Source organism: Desmodus rotundus, chromosome 8, assembly GCF_022682495.2.
Source record: "Desmodus rotundus isolate HL8 chromosome 8, HLdesRot8A.1, whole genome shotgun sequence".
Lineage (NCBI taxonomy): Eukaryota > Metazoa > Chordata > Mammalia > Chiroptera > Phyllostomidae > Desmodus > Desmodus rotundus.
Window position 1 is genome coordinate 18,959,209 of NC_071394.1, and position 17,420 is coordinate 18,976,628.

Here is a 17,420-nt window from a genome sequence, read left to right on the forward strand (position 1 = left end):
AAAGTAAAATAATATACATACGGGCATCTCTACACTTCTCTTAACTTCTGAGTTTACCTCCACTCTATGTTACGATCGGATATAATGTTCTTCTCAAAAGCATAGATTGGTAAGAATTTCTCCATGTTAAGTCTCTCCGTATCTCTTCCCCTTTCTCTTAACCCTTTGGTGTTTCTTACACTTACCTTTCACCCTGGTAATCGTATCCCTTTTAAGGTCTAAGGTCTAAGTTCAGAAACATGATTTTCAAAATTCCTAATGTTATACCCAACTGTGAAAATGGAGACAACTGTACTTGAACAACAATTAAAAAAAAAAAAAATCTAGGTTATGTTTCTCTTAACTGAGCTTGTTTCCCAGCAATTCTCTTTTCTAGTGGTAACTCCTCTGTCTGTGTAGAGTGGTGTTTTACTTGCAAATGAACAGCCCTGCACAGCGAGGGTTTTCATAAACAGGTTAAATTAGTACTGAAAGCAAGATGTTTGAAGAGACAGACAACAATTTACAGCAGGATATTGAAACAAATCTCCCTTGATTTATCCCTCTTCATCTGCATTTTCAAATTGTTTTCCCTTTCTTTGTCCTTAGTAACCTGGAAGTTTATTAGACAGTTAACCTCTTATAAATTGTTTTTGTTGTTATTTGATGATGAATCGGTACTCAGATTTTTGCTTGTTTTCTCCTACTTCTGAAATTCTCTTTGTCCATGATACCCTTCAGAACTGGAAAAATACTATTCATTTTTTAAAAGATTGTATTTATTTATTTTTAGAGAGAGGGGAAGGGAGGGAGAAAGAGAGAGAGAAATGTGGATGCATCCCTGTGTGAGAGAAACAGCGGTCAGTTGCCTCTTGCACACCCCCCAGAGGGACCTGGCCTGCCACCCAGGGATGTGCCCTGACTGGGAATTGAACCGGTGACTTTTTGGTTTGCAGGACGATGCCCAGTCCACTGAGTCACACCAGTCAGGGCTCTTACTCATCTTTGAAGATTCATCTCATTCATCTCCTTTGACAGGAGTCTTCATTAACTGGTCTAATTGATGTACCTCAATACTCTAATAATAATGTAATGATAGGGAAAACACTGAAGGGATGGGCTTTGAAGCTCAGGGATGTTCGAGGGAGTCCTGGCTAGCTCTGTGCTACCTGTGTGATCACACATGAGTCACTGTGTCTTTTAAGTCTTACTCTATCACATCTGAGCACCAAGGTGTATAAATAACTTCTATGTTTAATTGATGAAATTAAGCATATAAAACACATTTTTATTCAAATTTTATAGTAGTTTAATATGTTTCTTGAATGAACAAGATTATATTTTTTAAAGACTTCTAACTGTGGTGATTTTGGCAGGAGGGGGTTTATAGGGACTAAATGGTAATGGAAATAAATATAATAAAGATAACATATTTTAAAAAATAAATTAAAAAAGGAGCTCCAGTAAAAAAAAAAAAAAGCCTTAATCAAGGAAATGATTGATTAAATTCCAATTCTATCATATTATAGCTATGTGATTTAGGCCAAATGTTAGACTTTAATAGTTTTTTCTTTTGTAAAATGGGAACAATTATAGAAATAGTTACATAAACTGAGTAATAAAATAAATACACCTTTATAAGGACTACTATAATTAATATTAGTAAAGTGTGGAAACTATCTCCCAGAATAGAGTAAGCGCAGAGTACCTGTTTGCAGTTATGACTGGGTGCCAGGCACACTCCTGGGCGCAGAGGGTTCTGCGATGAGCCTTGGGGCCGATAGGCGCTGAGTACATCAATTGGTACATATAATTTCAGATGGTGACTGCACCAAGAAAATTAATCACTGGTTTTATGAAGTGCAGAACACGAAGGAAGAAAACAAGGCTAAAAATTAATGAGTTAAATGCAAACATTCTTACCATCGGGAAATTTGGGGCATTTAAGGAATGATTTATTTTTCCTCAGTGTTATAGATTAAAAAAAATAATTAAAACTTGATAAATTTTATCATTTCTTATTCTTATATATAATTCCTGCATAATTTTTTCTCACATATGTGAGTAAATATAGCTACTCAGAGGAAGAGTAAACACATTGTCTGTTTTTCTAGCCTATCAGCTAAGAGTGTGCCAACCTCCGCCCCCCGTACCGAATGCTGAAATTTTGACAGAAGATGATGAATTTGAAATAGGTAACGTCTGTTAAATTACTTTCAAAGAAACCACACTGTTAACAAAGCTATTTGTTTAAAAATAAACAAAAATAAAGAATAGTTACAGCCTGCCTTAGACCATCTTCCGTCTTTGATGGGGAAAGTTTGGAATTCTTAAGAATGGACAGCAGTGGAAAGAGGAAAGGGGACTAACTAGCAGGCAAGGAAAGGGATTCTGTATTTCTGGGATGTACAATTAGACAACAGTGCAGGATTTTGAGCCATATAACTGTATAATGTTGCCATAATAAACTTTTATCATCATCCTATTGATTTTGGTTGATAAATGTAAGGAAATATCAATGGCCAATGTAAACCTAATCTTAATGTAAAAGCAATAACTAAGAATAATTTTAATTGTTTCATACATTTTAATGAATATCCTACCTGGACCAACCAGATTATTTCTTCACTATTGTTTCTTTCCAACTGGCATGCATGGTACAGTTTTATTGGTCATTCACTCTTAGCTTCAGTGCTGATAGATCAGTGCCTGTGAAGTACTAGTAGTTCAATATTTTGAATATCACCCCTACTTAGAATTGATAGATTTTTAATAATGATTCAAAATTAACAGGTGTTTCTGTCGCTTTAGAAACACCTGTTAATTTTCACCCTGTTGCTTATCGGAAATCCCCTCTGCCTTTCCTTTTTTTCATAGGTGATATTATCAGGTACCAGTGCCTTCCAGGGTTTACTTTGGTGGGTAACGCAATTCTGACATGCAGATTGGGAGAACGACTCCAAATGGATGGAGCCCCTCCAGTCTGTCAAGGTACCAATTATTATGATTATTTATTTCTAAATACTTGTTTTATGTTTAACTTAATACCAGGAATAATTTTAAATATTTAATATTTAACTAGCAGTAATGTTACAAGTTGTACTGGTATTTTTTTATTCCATTATTTCTCAGATTTGACTTTAACCATTATTTTTTTATTTTTCCAAGTTTTATTTTTTCTAATTTATCCAAAGCCAGTTCAACTTACTTAAATTATTTTTGCTGAAAGGTAGAAAATAAGATATATCACTTTAAATAAAGACTCCAATGTTGATTGCCTTAATTTGAAAGTAGTTTCTGATCTAAACACTGATTCATTAAACTTTGCTGTACACCTGTCAAGTATGAGCAGCTGAGGAAAAAACAAAAAACAAGTTATAAATAGCCCTGGCTGTGAAGTCAGCACAGCAAAAGGGCCATGGCAGAGGGCTGCAGAATCACATGAGGTGTACCTGTCGATCGGGAGAGGAGAGCTTGTGGAGGCATTGCTCCCCGAGGCCTGCGTTCCAAATTACAAGTGAGACTTCCTCTGTTAGAATAGAGATGGGGAAGTGTGGTTCAAGGGACAGATGAGGCTGTAAAGACACAGAAGTGGAGCACAGTAGTGTGTGGTGGACTACACTGAATCCACTATGCTGAAGGGCAAGGCCAGCATGGATTTGAATGACGTGCAGCAGCTTGGAAGTGCAGGAATCACGTGGTGTTAATGTGTGTAGCTTCTAGGATCCAGAATGGCATCACACATAGCAACTATTTATAGATATTGGTTAATTCAAATACAATTAGATTTTCTTGGATTATTTTTTTCTTTGAGGTTCTTTCTGAGGAAGGCAAACCTGTTTCCTGTGCACTATCTTTACTGTTATTACAAGTCTAAAACAAAAGCTCTGTTTATTACATCAAACATGCTAAAAGTTGGGGTTAAGATTTGATTTCCTGTGTCATTGGATTTCTTAAGAAAAGATGGAAGGATTTTCGTAAGGGGCTTTTACAGCAACAAAAAGAACAACACTTTGGATGTATAAACCAGTATCAATATGAGAATTTACCTTGCTCTTAGTCATGATTTTAGAACATCTCAAAGCTGGTTGGATATTTTGAAATCTATCATATATATTCCTGATATTTAGATGCCATTTATTTAACTTCCTTCTTTACATACAACTATCTTGTTATATTTACAATAAATTATTTAGGATCAATTTAGAATTTAGACATGTGAATGGAGGAGGCAGAGCCTCAGCTTTGGGGCGATTCTGCATGGGAGATGATGTGGGCAGGCACAGGAACGTATGAATGAGCAATTACATACTAGAATTTCTTTCTCGACCACAGCATGCAGACTACATTGTGAGCGCTCTCTCTTGGAGGGCAACACTTTTTTATTTTATATTTGAATCTCAATTTAATAATTTAAAAAATTAAAATTAACTATTTGGATAACCTAATTATTTCACAATCACTAACCTTTTAGAGTTCCAATATCTAATTTTTAAAATCAGAATTTCCTATAGATTAGTAATTGCACCTCTTTTTATTCTATCTGCTGTGGGGAATACAAGAAAAGACAATAAATTGTTGTCTCAGAATAACAGGAGATGCTAGCTAAAAGTTAATAAATCATCCCTCAGAATGAGTCCGTGCTGAGTTGCTATATTGAATAATTGACCAGATACTTAAGCTAAAAAGCTTACTTTACATTTTTGTTTGAGTAATTTCTCAAGCTTGCTAAAACAGTCATTAGATTGGATTATTTTAAAAGAAATCTGCATTGTTTTTAGTCTATTTTAAATTACTTGATTATTATTACTATGATTTTTTACTTTTTCTAAATGATGCTGCATCATTTTTGTTATTCTTTTCCTAGATCCTCTTTAATTTCCTATCTCACAGTTAAAATATGGAAAGCAATTCTAAATGTGGTGCATTCCAAAAACTGATATAATTGAAATATAATGAGTGATTACATTCGGTGATTAAATATATGGATTTCATCCAGATGAATCTGCGAGATTGTGCACTTTAAATGCCTCATATTTTAATTATTTATCTATTTACTGTCTAGAAAAGTTAAAATGTGGAAATCCATACCTTAAATTTTTAGGTCATTCCTCCATTTTTTGAAATGCAAGCTTAATACAAGTTGTCTCTTCTAACACATCACTCAAGGTATCCTTTTATATTTTTCTAGTATTGAATGTGAAAGCGGAGTATCCAGTATTTAAAAGGCAGTTTTCATATAAGCCTAAAACACTAATCTTATGTAATGATACTTTTCCTTGACAGTGCTCTGCCCTGCTAATGAATTACGGCTCGATTCCACGGGAGTCATACTGAGCCCTGGATATCCTGACAGTTACCCAAATCTTCAGATGTGTGCCTGGAGCATTTCAGTAGAAAAGGGATATAACATCAGCATGTTTGTAGAATTCTTCCAGACAGAAAAGGAATTTGATGTTCTTCAGGTGTATGATGGTAACCATGGGTTATGTTTATTGGATATTCATAAATTCAGCCCCAACTATTTATCATACATGCAGACCTTCAGTTTAAACAACAGCTTACATTATTTTATGTTATATTTTTAGAGTATCATCGTCAACTTTGCTTATATACCATATGTATGAAAATTGTAGTTAACTTGGTTATTATTTCACAAATTGTAGATTCTTTAGCAATGAAATTAATATGTATAAAACAAATATTTTATATTATTTTTAGGTTGTTGTTGATGAGGTAAATTGCTTGTGGAGCAATTTAACCATATATAATACTGTTCTAAAGATATTAAATGCTAAAGATAAATTGGAAGATAATTATTCAGTTGTATCTAAACTGTGTTATTTTCTTTTCAAAGGACCAAATATTCAAAGTCCAGTGCTTATTTCCCTCAGTGGAGACTATTCATCTGCTTTTAACATAACAAGCAACGGTCATGAAGTATTTCTTCAGTGGTCAGCAGATCATGGCAATAACAAGAAAGGCTTCCGGATAAGATATATAGGTATGTGACACTTACAACTCCTGTACAGATCCCATCTCTGTCCTCCGTATGGCTGTGATGAGAGGGCGCGGACACCAACACTGTTGAATTACACGTGAATTTAAATCTCACTTCCTCCATTGATGATTCTTGAGCAATTTATGTATCCTCTCTGTCTCAGTTTCCTCATTATAGTGATAATAATTCTACAACTTGGTCATATGTCTTTGGAAAAGATTAAAAACACTTAGGATATTTGTATCTAAATTAATTATAAATTAAGCTCTGATATTTTAATGCTTTTTTCCCCAATAGATTTGTTTCCCTTGAACTCTCACAAAAAGTTAGTAGTGTTTCTCACTTGTGTATATCTGATCTATTTAAGACCTTTAAATGACAAGTTTAAACAAAAGATAAACATACAATCTGTTTAATTTGTTTTCATATTATTCATCACTTTGTGATACTTGCTAAATATATTAAATGTTGAGAGAAAATGAATATATCATTAAAAATGTTTTTAAAAAATAAATCTTTGTTTCACTGTTTTTCATTCAATAATATTTAGAAAGAAGTGGGTTGAAAATAATCTCAACACAAAATAACTCTTTATAAATGCCTTTTGTTTATAAGGTGTACCTAGACTAAGTTAGTAATTTCTTATTGAGTAAGTGTACATAAATAGTTCTCCGTTATGAAAAGGTGGTATTCCTTCCTTTCTTTCTTCCCATTTTTTTTTTTTGGCCTTCCTAATTCATATCACGTGCCAGGGGTATGTGCTCAGTAATGTAAGACTTCAGAACCTATTGGTCATTTCTTTCCATTTGGTGTTCAGATTATGTCTTCCCAAGCCATGGGCCATTGCTAATCGGGTCAGCTGAAAATTACTTTAATAAGTATTTCATAAACGATTGTAACACAACAATTCTAGGCAGATACTTAAATAAGTTTTGAATTTCAGTTCTAGAAATATGCTCTCAAATTTCACTCATTTAGACTAATTTGCATAACTATGTAAATAAAATAATTTTTGTCTATTTACTTTGATTTTAAAACCATACAATGATAGTTTGATTTAACTTCCTACCAATTTTCTTTTGCATATGAGAAGCATCTTATCATTAACATCGTATTACTAATGCAAGTTTTATCACAAAATAGATTTGTATAAAGTTAAAAAAATGATTTTGGGCTTGCAAAGAAGAAATGTTTTAAAAAATTGAAATATATTATCTAGTTATGATATATGCATTGTTCCCTAAGATATTTTATATCTGGATATATGTTTCTATCATATGAACAATGTAAATGTCTTTTTATTAAAGTTGTGCCCAAGATGTCATTTAAAAGTCAGCACATTAAATTGTATTTTTAAAGACCAGAAAAACTTAAAGGGAAACCATTCAAATCAAACCATTATAAGCAATAGATTGACCATGTTCTAGAATGAATCCTTATATATTTGATATTTATGACACATTTGGATATAAATACAGTGAGAACACCACTTTTAACCCCCACACAGCTGGACATATTGAATAAATATATATTTTTCCTTTAGAAGTGACAGGTTATGACACATATATTCTAAGTCTAATCTATTTCCCACCATTTACCCCTAAAGTTTCATTTTTCTCAGATGAATATATTGGCGTTTCAAAGGGTAAATGGATCCTGCCAGGCTGAATAGCTTCAAAGTATACATACATGAAAAAGCCACTTGACATTATCTTGTGGCATTTCAGACTTCAAGAGATGAAAAAAGTTTTATTTTATTGACATTTTTGTCACCATTTGTAAGCACTCTTGATAGCATGGAAACTTTAATAAACTGGGAGAAAAGATTACGGGATGTACAGAATCATTTTTCAGTGTAAACCAAAATTAACTGCATGGTGTAACGTGACATTGGTGTCTGGAGATAAGGTCACAGTGAAGCGTAACTGCATGCTCTCAAATCTGCTCGCCGAGGCTGTGGCCTTCAGGCCCTTCGGGTGACAGAAAACACAGCTTCCCAAAGTCACTGACATATTTGTAGGGTTTGTGTACCTCTCTGGTGTTAGGAAAATACAATGTATTTCAACTTAGAAGGCATCTTTGGTGACAATAAGAAATAAAAGAGGAAAGTTCAGAGATAGCTGTGAGTCATAAAAGCTATGTCAATAGATTGTCAAGAGAATAGAAATAAAAACAATGTTCATATAAAATAAAATTCATATAGCTGGCCTATTTTTTTTCAGTACTGGTATTCACTTAGAGGTTTTTATAACTCTGGGTTGTAAGGAATTGCAGATTCGTTAATTATACAGTGATACTTTTTTTCTTTTGAAAAGCTTTTTACTGTAGTACACCAGAATCCCCGCCTCATGGGTACATTATCAGCCAGACGGGCGGACAGCTTAATAGCGTGGTCCGCTGGGCCTGCGATCGAGGGTTCCGACTTGTTGGAAAAAGCACGGCCGTGTGCAGAAAGTCTTCCTATGGGTATCATGCCTGGGATGCACCTGTCCCTGCGTGTCAAGGTAAAGTATTTTATTTAAGAAAGGAGAAACACATTAATAAAAGGTTACTTCTTTTTACTTTTTAGAAAATATTTGGGTCACTATAATTTCCAAAGATACAGGAATTCAGAAGCCTATTATAGATGCTTCTCAGGAAAATAAGGCTTAAAAACATAGAAGGATGAATTTAAGGAGAATTTGACATATATCTTTTAAAATTCTTCATTTGTTGTGTGATTTAGGCCTTGTCTGTATCCACTGTTGTACACACTCCGCTCACACATCTACCACTTCCATTACTCTGTTGTCAGAAAGTGATGGACCCCGAGCTGGAGGCGGTGGTACTATGCAGTCTGCAGGAAGAACAGAGCGGATGAGAGGGGGCAAGTTCCCTGAGGGCTTTCACTCTGAGTACGAGTACCCAGAAATGTACTCACAGAGCAACACATTTGAGAGAGGACAATGGAGCTAATTGCCACATTATTTCTTCTTCACTGTTTAGCTAACTCAACAGATACATGTCTTTTATTTTCATTTGTATTTTGTTAAAAATGGAGGCACCATCTGAGCATTGCATCCTGCTACTGAAAACAGAATGACAAGCTACTTAATTAACAAGTAACACATTATTAGAGCTTTGGACCAGGTCTTGTTTGTAAAAGCATCTTAGTCTCTTAGGTAGGTATAATCACAAAGACAAATCATATCAAGAAAATCTGACTGGAATTTTAAAATATTTAACATATTATATTGTCAATATGAAATTTAATTTTAAATTTGATGTATCCTTCCCACAATGTGGAGGTGTATATGACAACTATGAATCCTCATATTAAAAAATGCACATGCTCTTACTTAATAAATGATGGTTCTTACGTGTAGTCTGATTAATGGAGGCGATTTTGATGAAATAAATAAAATGTAATAAATTGATTATAATAAAATCAATTACAATTTAAAATAAAACAACAGCAAGTTAAAATGAGAAGAGAATAGATATTACCTGACACCTGAAATGGCTGCTCTTACATATTAAACTGCAATTTTTAATTCATGAAAGGATAATATCTCTAATAGACATGTATAAATAAATGAGAAATGAAAGAACTATCGTTTCCTTGTTCTAGTGATACAGGAAACATTAACCACTTACTAGAATTCTGGGAAGTGTCTTAACCTTACTGGGTTGCAAACACTGAGGGTGCTCACTTCATGTAGAATATATATATATTTTAATAAATATGGAAGCCTCTGCTTTCCTTTGAGCAATGAGTAGCAGGAGTACTTACCTATTCTTAGTACTAAATAATTTCTAGGAACTCGAAATTCTTTGGGAAAAAAATCTTTGATCTCATAATTTTAGAATTGTGGGTATCTAAAATATACATATAATTACCTCTAAGTCATATATTTTAAATATTAAAATGCTCTGAACTTTTAACTATTATATCTTATTATATAAGAATTATTTAATATGTACATTATATGCAATAAATATATTTTAATATATAAAAACCATTAGGAAGTCTTTAGGGAAATAATTAACTTGGCTAAAATAAAATACATCCTGCAATTTCTGAAATTTTGAAATTGTTTGGTAGAGTCAGGTCTAAAATTTCATTGATTATTTTTGTATATAATACAACATTTACATATGGAATCATGTTTTTTAATTGCTTGGTTTAAAATCATTTTACAATTAGAATAGGTAAAGTGAAGTGCAATTAAACATTTCTAATTCAAGCAGGCATTCCAAAATGGAACTTTTATTGTCATTGGACAATATTACTTATTTTTTTATTTTCATTGTTTTCGATTATGGCTGAATTCAGTATTTTATTAGTTTCAGGTGCACAGCATAGTGGTTAGACATTTATACAATTACGAAGTGATCCTCCTTGACAAGTCTGACGCCATACATAGTTATTACTGGACAATATTATTGACTGTAATCCTTGTGCTGTACTTGACATCCCCATAACTATTCTGTAACTACCAATTTGCTCTTCTTAACCCCTTCACCTGTCTCACCCAGCCCCCCAAGCCCCTCCCACTGGCAACCACCATTTTGTTCTCTGTATGTATGAGTCTCTGTTGGGTTTGCTTACTTTTTTTAGAGTGCACATATAAGTAAAATCATATGCTATTTGTCTTTCTCTCTCTGACTTACTTCACTTAGCATAGTACCTTCTAGGTCTGTCCATGATGTTGCAAATGGAAGAGCTCATTCTTTTACGGCCCAGTCACATTGCCTTATGTGTATGAACCAGCTTCTCTTTATCTAGCCATCCATCCACCGATGGACACTTCCAGTGCTTCCACGCCTTGACTATCAGATGTAACGCTGCAGTGAACACAGGGATGCATATATCTTTCTGAATTGATGTTTTGATTTATTTCAGTAAATATGCATAAATGAAATTGCTGGGTCATGAGACAGTTCCATTTTTAATTTTTTGAGAAAATTCTATACTGTTTCCCACAGTGACTGTACCAGTCTGCATTCCCACTAACATTGCACTAGGGCTCCCTTTTCTCCACATCTTTACTTACACTTGTTTGTTGATTTATTGATGACAGCCATTCTGACAGGTGTGAGGTGATATCTTATTGTGGTTTCAATTTCTGTTTCTCTGATGACTAATGACGTTAAGCAGCTTTTCTTATATGTGTTGGCCATCTATATGTCCCCTTCGGAGAAATATCTATTCAGGTCCTCAGCCCATTCTTTAATTGGATTATTTTGGTGTAAATATATATGTTTTTTTATTTCATATATTAACCTCTTATCAGATATGTCATTGGCAAATATATTCTCCAATTTGGTAGGCTGTCTTTTTATTTTGTTAATGGTGTCCTTTGCTGTGCAAAAACTTCATAGTTTGATGTAGGCCCACTTATTTTTCTTTTGTTTCCCTTGTCCTATAAGATACATCCAAAAAAATTACTTAAGAGTGTTGGCAAATTATTTACTGTGTGTGATTTCTTCTAGAAGTTTTATGGTTTCAGGTCTTATATTTAAGTCTTTACTCCATTTTGAGTTTATTCTTGCATATAGTATAAGAAAGCGGTCTAGTTTCATTTTTTGCATGTATCTGTCCACTTTTCCCAACAATATTTAGTGGAAGAGACTGTCTTTACCCCTATCATTGAACAATTTTAATAGATTAATTGCTTTCTAAAAATGTTTGTTATATGTAACCTATCTGTGTTTAGACATAGTTATTTAAAATAAAATGCTGAAATGTCATTGGAAAGAGCTATTCACATAATGCAAACTTTTTGTTTTGTTCCAAATATTTTTTACACTCTCTATTTTTATTCTGTCTCTTCAGTCTCCTTGTACAATTATTTACTTGAGCAACAATCTGAGCATATTTGAAGATAGAAAATTTAGTTTACCATCTCTATTTGGATTTGGTTTGGTGTTTCACTTCTTTGTGGACACATCAAATAGCCATTCATTGACTGCCCTCGTGCATTTCAGGAACGGAACCATTTCCATCCAACTATACAATCGAGTATTACACAGTGTTATGTAGAAACTGTCACTTTGTATTCCCTGCCTAACTTTTAATTTCTGCTTTGTTTTGAGAGTTCTGCAGAGAAACCCTTTTGTCAACCACTCAGTGATGATGTTTTTTCAGCTCTAAAATATAGCCATTTTGCCTTAACCACATATGTGGAACCTATACTATTTAATCTATATTCCCTTTTTACTTTGATATAAGTTCAAGCTATACTACTCCAACAATGTAGAGTTCATTGTTAACAGATCAATTAATATACCATCTTTGGTTTTTGAAATTACCAGAAGTCATAAATGGAAATACAAACATTTCTTTAAAAGATATCAGGAAATTATTTATATTTATAACACTGTTATTTTAGAGGTTCTGTAATTGGATATTAAGGATAATAATGTAATTACATGACATTGCATATACAAGTTATTTAGCCAGTGTTACTGTTTTTCTGTTCATAATGTATAGGTTATCAAATTACAAAAGGTTACATTATCCACTGATAAGGAGTGCCCCATTCAGTTTTGATAATATCATATAGATTTCACTAAAATTATTTACTTTATATTTAATTCATATTGATTAATTAAAATTAAACAACTTACTGAGAGGTTTTAGAAGTAGAAATAATTTTAGGTTATAATTGGAGACAGATAAATGGAACACAGCATTTGTAAACATTGAAAATAAGCTTATGTCTTTCTGTTCTTTATTTCTTTTGATATGAGAAAATTATACATAGTTGAAAATCTAGAATTTTTTCTGAAACCTATAATACTAGATATTTCAAAATTCAGACATTTTCTGATTTCGTATAGGTAATATACAGTACATACACCAAATGTTACATAATAACTTCAGTGGTCCTGTCGCTGCACTTATATTCTAATTTTTTGCTGCAGAGATATGTATAAATGCTTACACATATTTGAACATGATATGAAAGATACAGCTAATCTCACTTTATTTAGAGTGTAGCTGCCAAATGTATTCTTTGAATACTTAAGCTCTTGTTCTTTTTGAGATGCAAATTGTGTACTTGTAGAGCAGAGAAGGATAACAGTTGATCTTAGGAGATGTCTTTATAGGCATTTGAATTAATAAGATGTAAAAATATTGTATATACATAATCTATTTTAATATAAAATTTTAACTGTAATTGTCACATTATGAAAAAATTAATTTTCACCTAAATCAGATTTGTTGCATTTAAAAATCAAGACGTTTATGACATATTAATGAAATGCAGGAAGATCCAAACTAGTTTTTAAGACAGTAAGTCCTGGTCTTATATTTATTAAACATGTCCATACACATGACATCTCATGGATGCATCCAAGCACAGAGAGTTTGGCTGCTCCTAAGACAAAGCAATGTCCAGCTTCCAGGTAAAATAAATCTATTTGTTTTGTTCCTGGCCAGCATCCTATTTACTACTGCTTACCACCCCCTTTATAATATTTAGTAGTCACCTGTGTCATCGAATGGACCAAACTTGCTGTGGGGTGATGTAGTCAAGGGTAAGCCCTATATACACTCTGTATTCACCTCACTTGCATCCTCATACAATCTATATGAGTGCTGATAACCATGCACATGGAGACTAGAAAATAAGTAAGAATCTAGAAACAAAGGTTAACCATGTATGGATTCACCAAATAAAAAAACACATTCACAGGGGGTTTGAAATACATTATTCAAAAAGTTTTTGGTTCAGAAAAGCATTTGTAGGAGGTATTCTGATATTGTTTCAGGATTAAAAAAAATCCCAAATAGTTTAACATCCCAAACAGTTTAAAAGACTTGGAAAATAAATTATATTTCTCTTTCTATACTTTTGTGTCTATGTATGTATTCTAGCAATTTCCTGTGGGATTCCTAAAGCTCCAACAAATGGAGGAATACTCACAACAGACTACTTAGTAGGCACCCGAGTCACCTATTTTTGTCATGATGGATACAGATTGTCCTCTAAGGAACTTACCACCGCCGTCTGTCAATCAGATGGAACGTGGAGCAACCATAACAAGACCCCTCGCTGTGTTGGTATGTGTGTGAAGGAAATTCTGTCACTCGCATTTCTCTTGGCATCTTACATGATTTGGAATTTTACATATTGTTTAAATGAAGTGTGATGTTGAAGAGGAAAAGTTAACTTAGCTGTCTTACATGATAACATTTCATTTATTTTGTCCTCCATTGATCAACCTGCGTTTTAATGTATGGGCCCTTGAAAATTTTCATTAATAAATTATGTTTTTGTACATTGGTCCTGATTTGTATAAGGAAGAATGATGCTGCTGAGATGATCCATAAAGTCTGACTTTGTCAGTGTTCTTTGGGTTACTTACATTTAGAATATTTCCCATCGCTGTCATTGCTGCATTAAAAGGTAAATGAATAGTATATAATGTTAAGAGGTATCATTCTGATAAAATATTTGGTAGCAATAAAGATCAGAGAATATTGGTTTAAATGAGGTCTTCATTATTTCTCTATATTTCAATGATTTTTTAAAATTTAGTACTAATGTTTTAACTTAGCTGTGATTTCATTTAAAGTGATCCTTGTTAAATTATTTGCAGTCTTAACATAGGTGACTAACAATGCTTCTCTGCTTATGTTGAGCAAGTTTTGAATTAGTCACAGCTTATATCACAGATCTTACATAAAAAGACCATTCTCATAAAACACACTTCCTTAAAATATAGTCCTTCCAAAATGTATGAAGGAGGAAGAGAATAGGCTTTTCCTATTGTTGCAACTAATGTTGCAATGATCATGGAGTGCAGATACCTCTTAGAGACGTTAATTTCATTTCCTTTGTATATATACCTGGGGGGAGTAGCTGAATCACACAGTAGCATGTTTTTAATTTTCTGAGGAACCTCTATACTGGCTGTATGTATGCATTCCATGTTGGCTCTACCAGTTTAAATTCTCACCAACTTGTCCAAGGGTTCCCTTTTCCCACATTCTGTCAATTATACCTCAGTAAACCTGCACAAAGACTTTTAAGTGTGAAATAACACGGTGAGTTCAACTCCCAGCAATATCATAGAGCTGGGGAGTGGAAAAGATTACATGGGGAAGAAATAAAAACAAAAGTTAAAGGACCTTGGATGGCACACTAGGGAATGAATTAAGGCAACCGTGATGTAAAGGGGGGAATAGACCTGAGATACAGTTAGGAGGTTGAATAGACTGACTGACTTATTCGCATTTATGTTCTTGGCTTCTGTATAGTTGTTACATGTCCAAGCATCAATTCCTTTACCTTGGACCATGGAAGATGGCGAATAGTGAATGGCTCCCATTATGAATACAAAACCAAGGTAGTGTTCAGCTGTGACCCTGGTTATCATGGACTAGGTCCTGCTTCTATTGAATGCCTTCCTAACGGCACCTGGAGTTGGAGAAATGAAAGACCATATTGCCAAAGTAAGTACCCACTTTGCTAACTTACTTCATAAGCTACCTTTGGTGACTGATGCTTGATCACTTCCTTTCCAAGCACACTGAACAATAATGACATAATATCATTTAAAAGATAATGTATTCTCAATAAATTTTAAATTTTTCTAAATTATTTTGTATTAGTCAATGCTTTTGCAAAAAACATGGGCTTTGGCTTCAGAAATCTGTGTTGGAATTCTCGGCATGTCATTTACTACAACAACTAGAAAATGCTGTTGCCTACTTCCACTTTGCCGGCACCACTTTTAGCCCTTTTCAAGTACTATTTTCTTTGTTCCTTAGTTCCCAAACTACAGATTAGTTGATATTATTATCTTCATCTTATCAAAAAGAAAACTGTGCCCCAGATTGCATTATTTTACACAAGTCACAGAGACTATAAATGGTGGAAAAATGGAACTCAACCCAGGTAGACTGATTACACCCTTGTCTGCTAAACACTATGTTATATGGTGTTTATTCTTTTTAAGTCAAAAATTTTAACTATAAAATTATGATAATGCCTATCTCATAGTTATTATAAAAATTTAATGGTATGATGCATTGAAAAATATCTGCTAGAACTTGACTCACAATTGGAGTTCAATAAGTATTTATTGAATCAAATTGAATATATTGCCTTCCTATTTCCATACATTCTTATAATATAAATGGCCAGTGTCTAATGTAGATAAACTAACGGAACACAGGATAGTCAGATTAAATTTCTCAAACTCACTTCGAACCTCCTTCGCTACATTTAGTGATTGTTTACTTAGTGCCAGGAAATAGGCTGAAAATTCCTCCTTTTATTTTGTGTCCAACACTACTCTAACCCATCTAGGGTATAGACACTTATAGTTTATAAATAAACTAAAAAAGGAATCAGACGTCTAACGATAAATAAGAAGTTTAATACAGCAGACAACTATCTGTGTAGTGAGTACACAATGACCAAGTTTTGTTCTACTCATTAATTTCTGTTTTGTAATTTACTTTCTTAGTCTCTGTGTAAGCATAGAATTTGGGGGTTGACCTTTTTATAAGATAATCATGTTGATGAGTTAAAATCTCAAATATAGACATTTAAATTATAGTTGATATTCTAAAAATATACTTCTGTATTCATAAATTTTTGCCCTGTTCCTTAGGGTTTTCTCCCAGGATCTTTCTCTGCCTCCACCTTTATTATTTTTCTAATATAATTTCATTAAAAAGGCACATAACATAGGGATATTTCAAAGAGCTAATAAAAATTATCTCCAACAGAAACATTAATGAGACATTCAACAAATGTTTGTCTGGCTTCTTTGTGCTCTGTCCTCTACTGCGAAGAAGGGTTTACTTGGTCTATAAGGTCAGGTCCCTGCCAAGAGCTAAGAACAGGAAATAACAAGGAATCTAACAATTGCAATTCATTGAGAAATACAAAAATAGTAATTTTTCTGGTCCTCCATTTGCTCATCATTTAAATTCAAATAATATATATTAGTGCTGTTAATGTTAACACATAGTATAGCTACCTCAAAGGATTACTTGGGGATTAGTTCAAAACAATCAGTTCATTTTCAGTTTTATATGTAGCAATTTAAAGTTTGCACATTTTCTATTTGTCTGTCTGATGGCCATCTAAAGGCTCGACCTGAAAGCAGAGCTGGAGCCAGAATAATGCATTATGGGTTGATGGTTAGCTATTGGATTTGAAGTTAGACTGCTGGGTTTAAATTCTGATTATCTATTTACAGGCTGTGTAATCTTATTACTTAATCTTGATGTGCCCATATGCTAGTGCATATAATCTGGATAATGGTTTCATCTTCCTCAGGGTTCTTTAGAGAAGTACGTACGTGAAAACACTAGTAATAGTGTCTGGTACAAAATAAAGACTCAATAAACATGATCCATTATTTTCTTTTTCCCAGAAAGAGAATTCATTTGCTGTCTTTAAAAATGGAGGACTCCTAAGCCCTGGGTTCT

At 33.4% G+C, this 17,420-nt stretch overlaps 1 protein-coding gene across 2 annotated transcripts in view; it reads left to right on the forward strand.

The window, feature by feature from the left end:
- Nucleotides 1-17,420, forward strand: part of CSMD3 (CUB and Sushi multiple domains 3) — an 885,055-nt gene that overhangs the window by 797,094 nt on the left and 70,541 nt on the right. For both annotated transcript variants that reach the window (XM_024572155.3, XM_045181698.2), the window contains 7 exons: nucleotides 2,094-2,174; nucleotides 2,857-2,970; nucleotides 5,266-5,454; nucleotides 5,837-5,983; nucleotides 8,296-8,484; nucleotides 13,848-14,033; nucleotides 15,234-15,428. In XM_024572155.3, coding sequence (XP_024427923.2) covers nucleotides 2,094-2,174; nucleotides 2,857-2,970; nucleotides 5,266-5,454; nucleotides 5,837-5,983; nucleotides 8,296-8,484; nucleotides 13,848-14,033; nucleotides 15,234-15,428 — 1,101 coding nt within the window. The remainder of the gene's footprint in view (nucleotides 1-2,093; nucleotides 2,175-2,856; nucleotides 2,971-5,265; nucleotides 5,455-5,836; nucleotides 5,984-8,295; nucleotides 8,485-13,847; nucleotides 14,034-15,233; nucleotides 15,429-17,420) is intronic.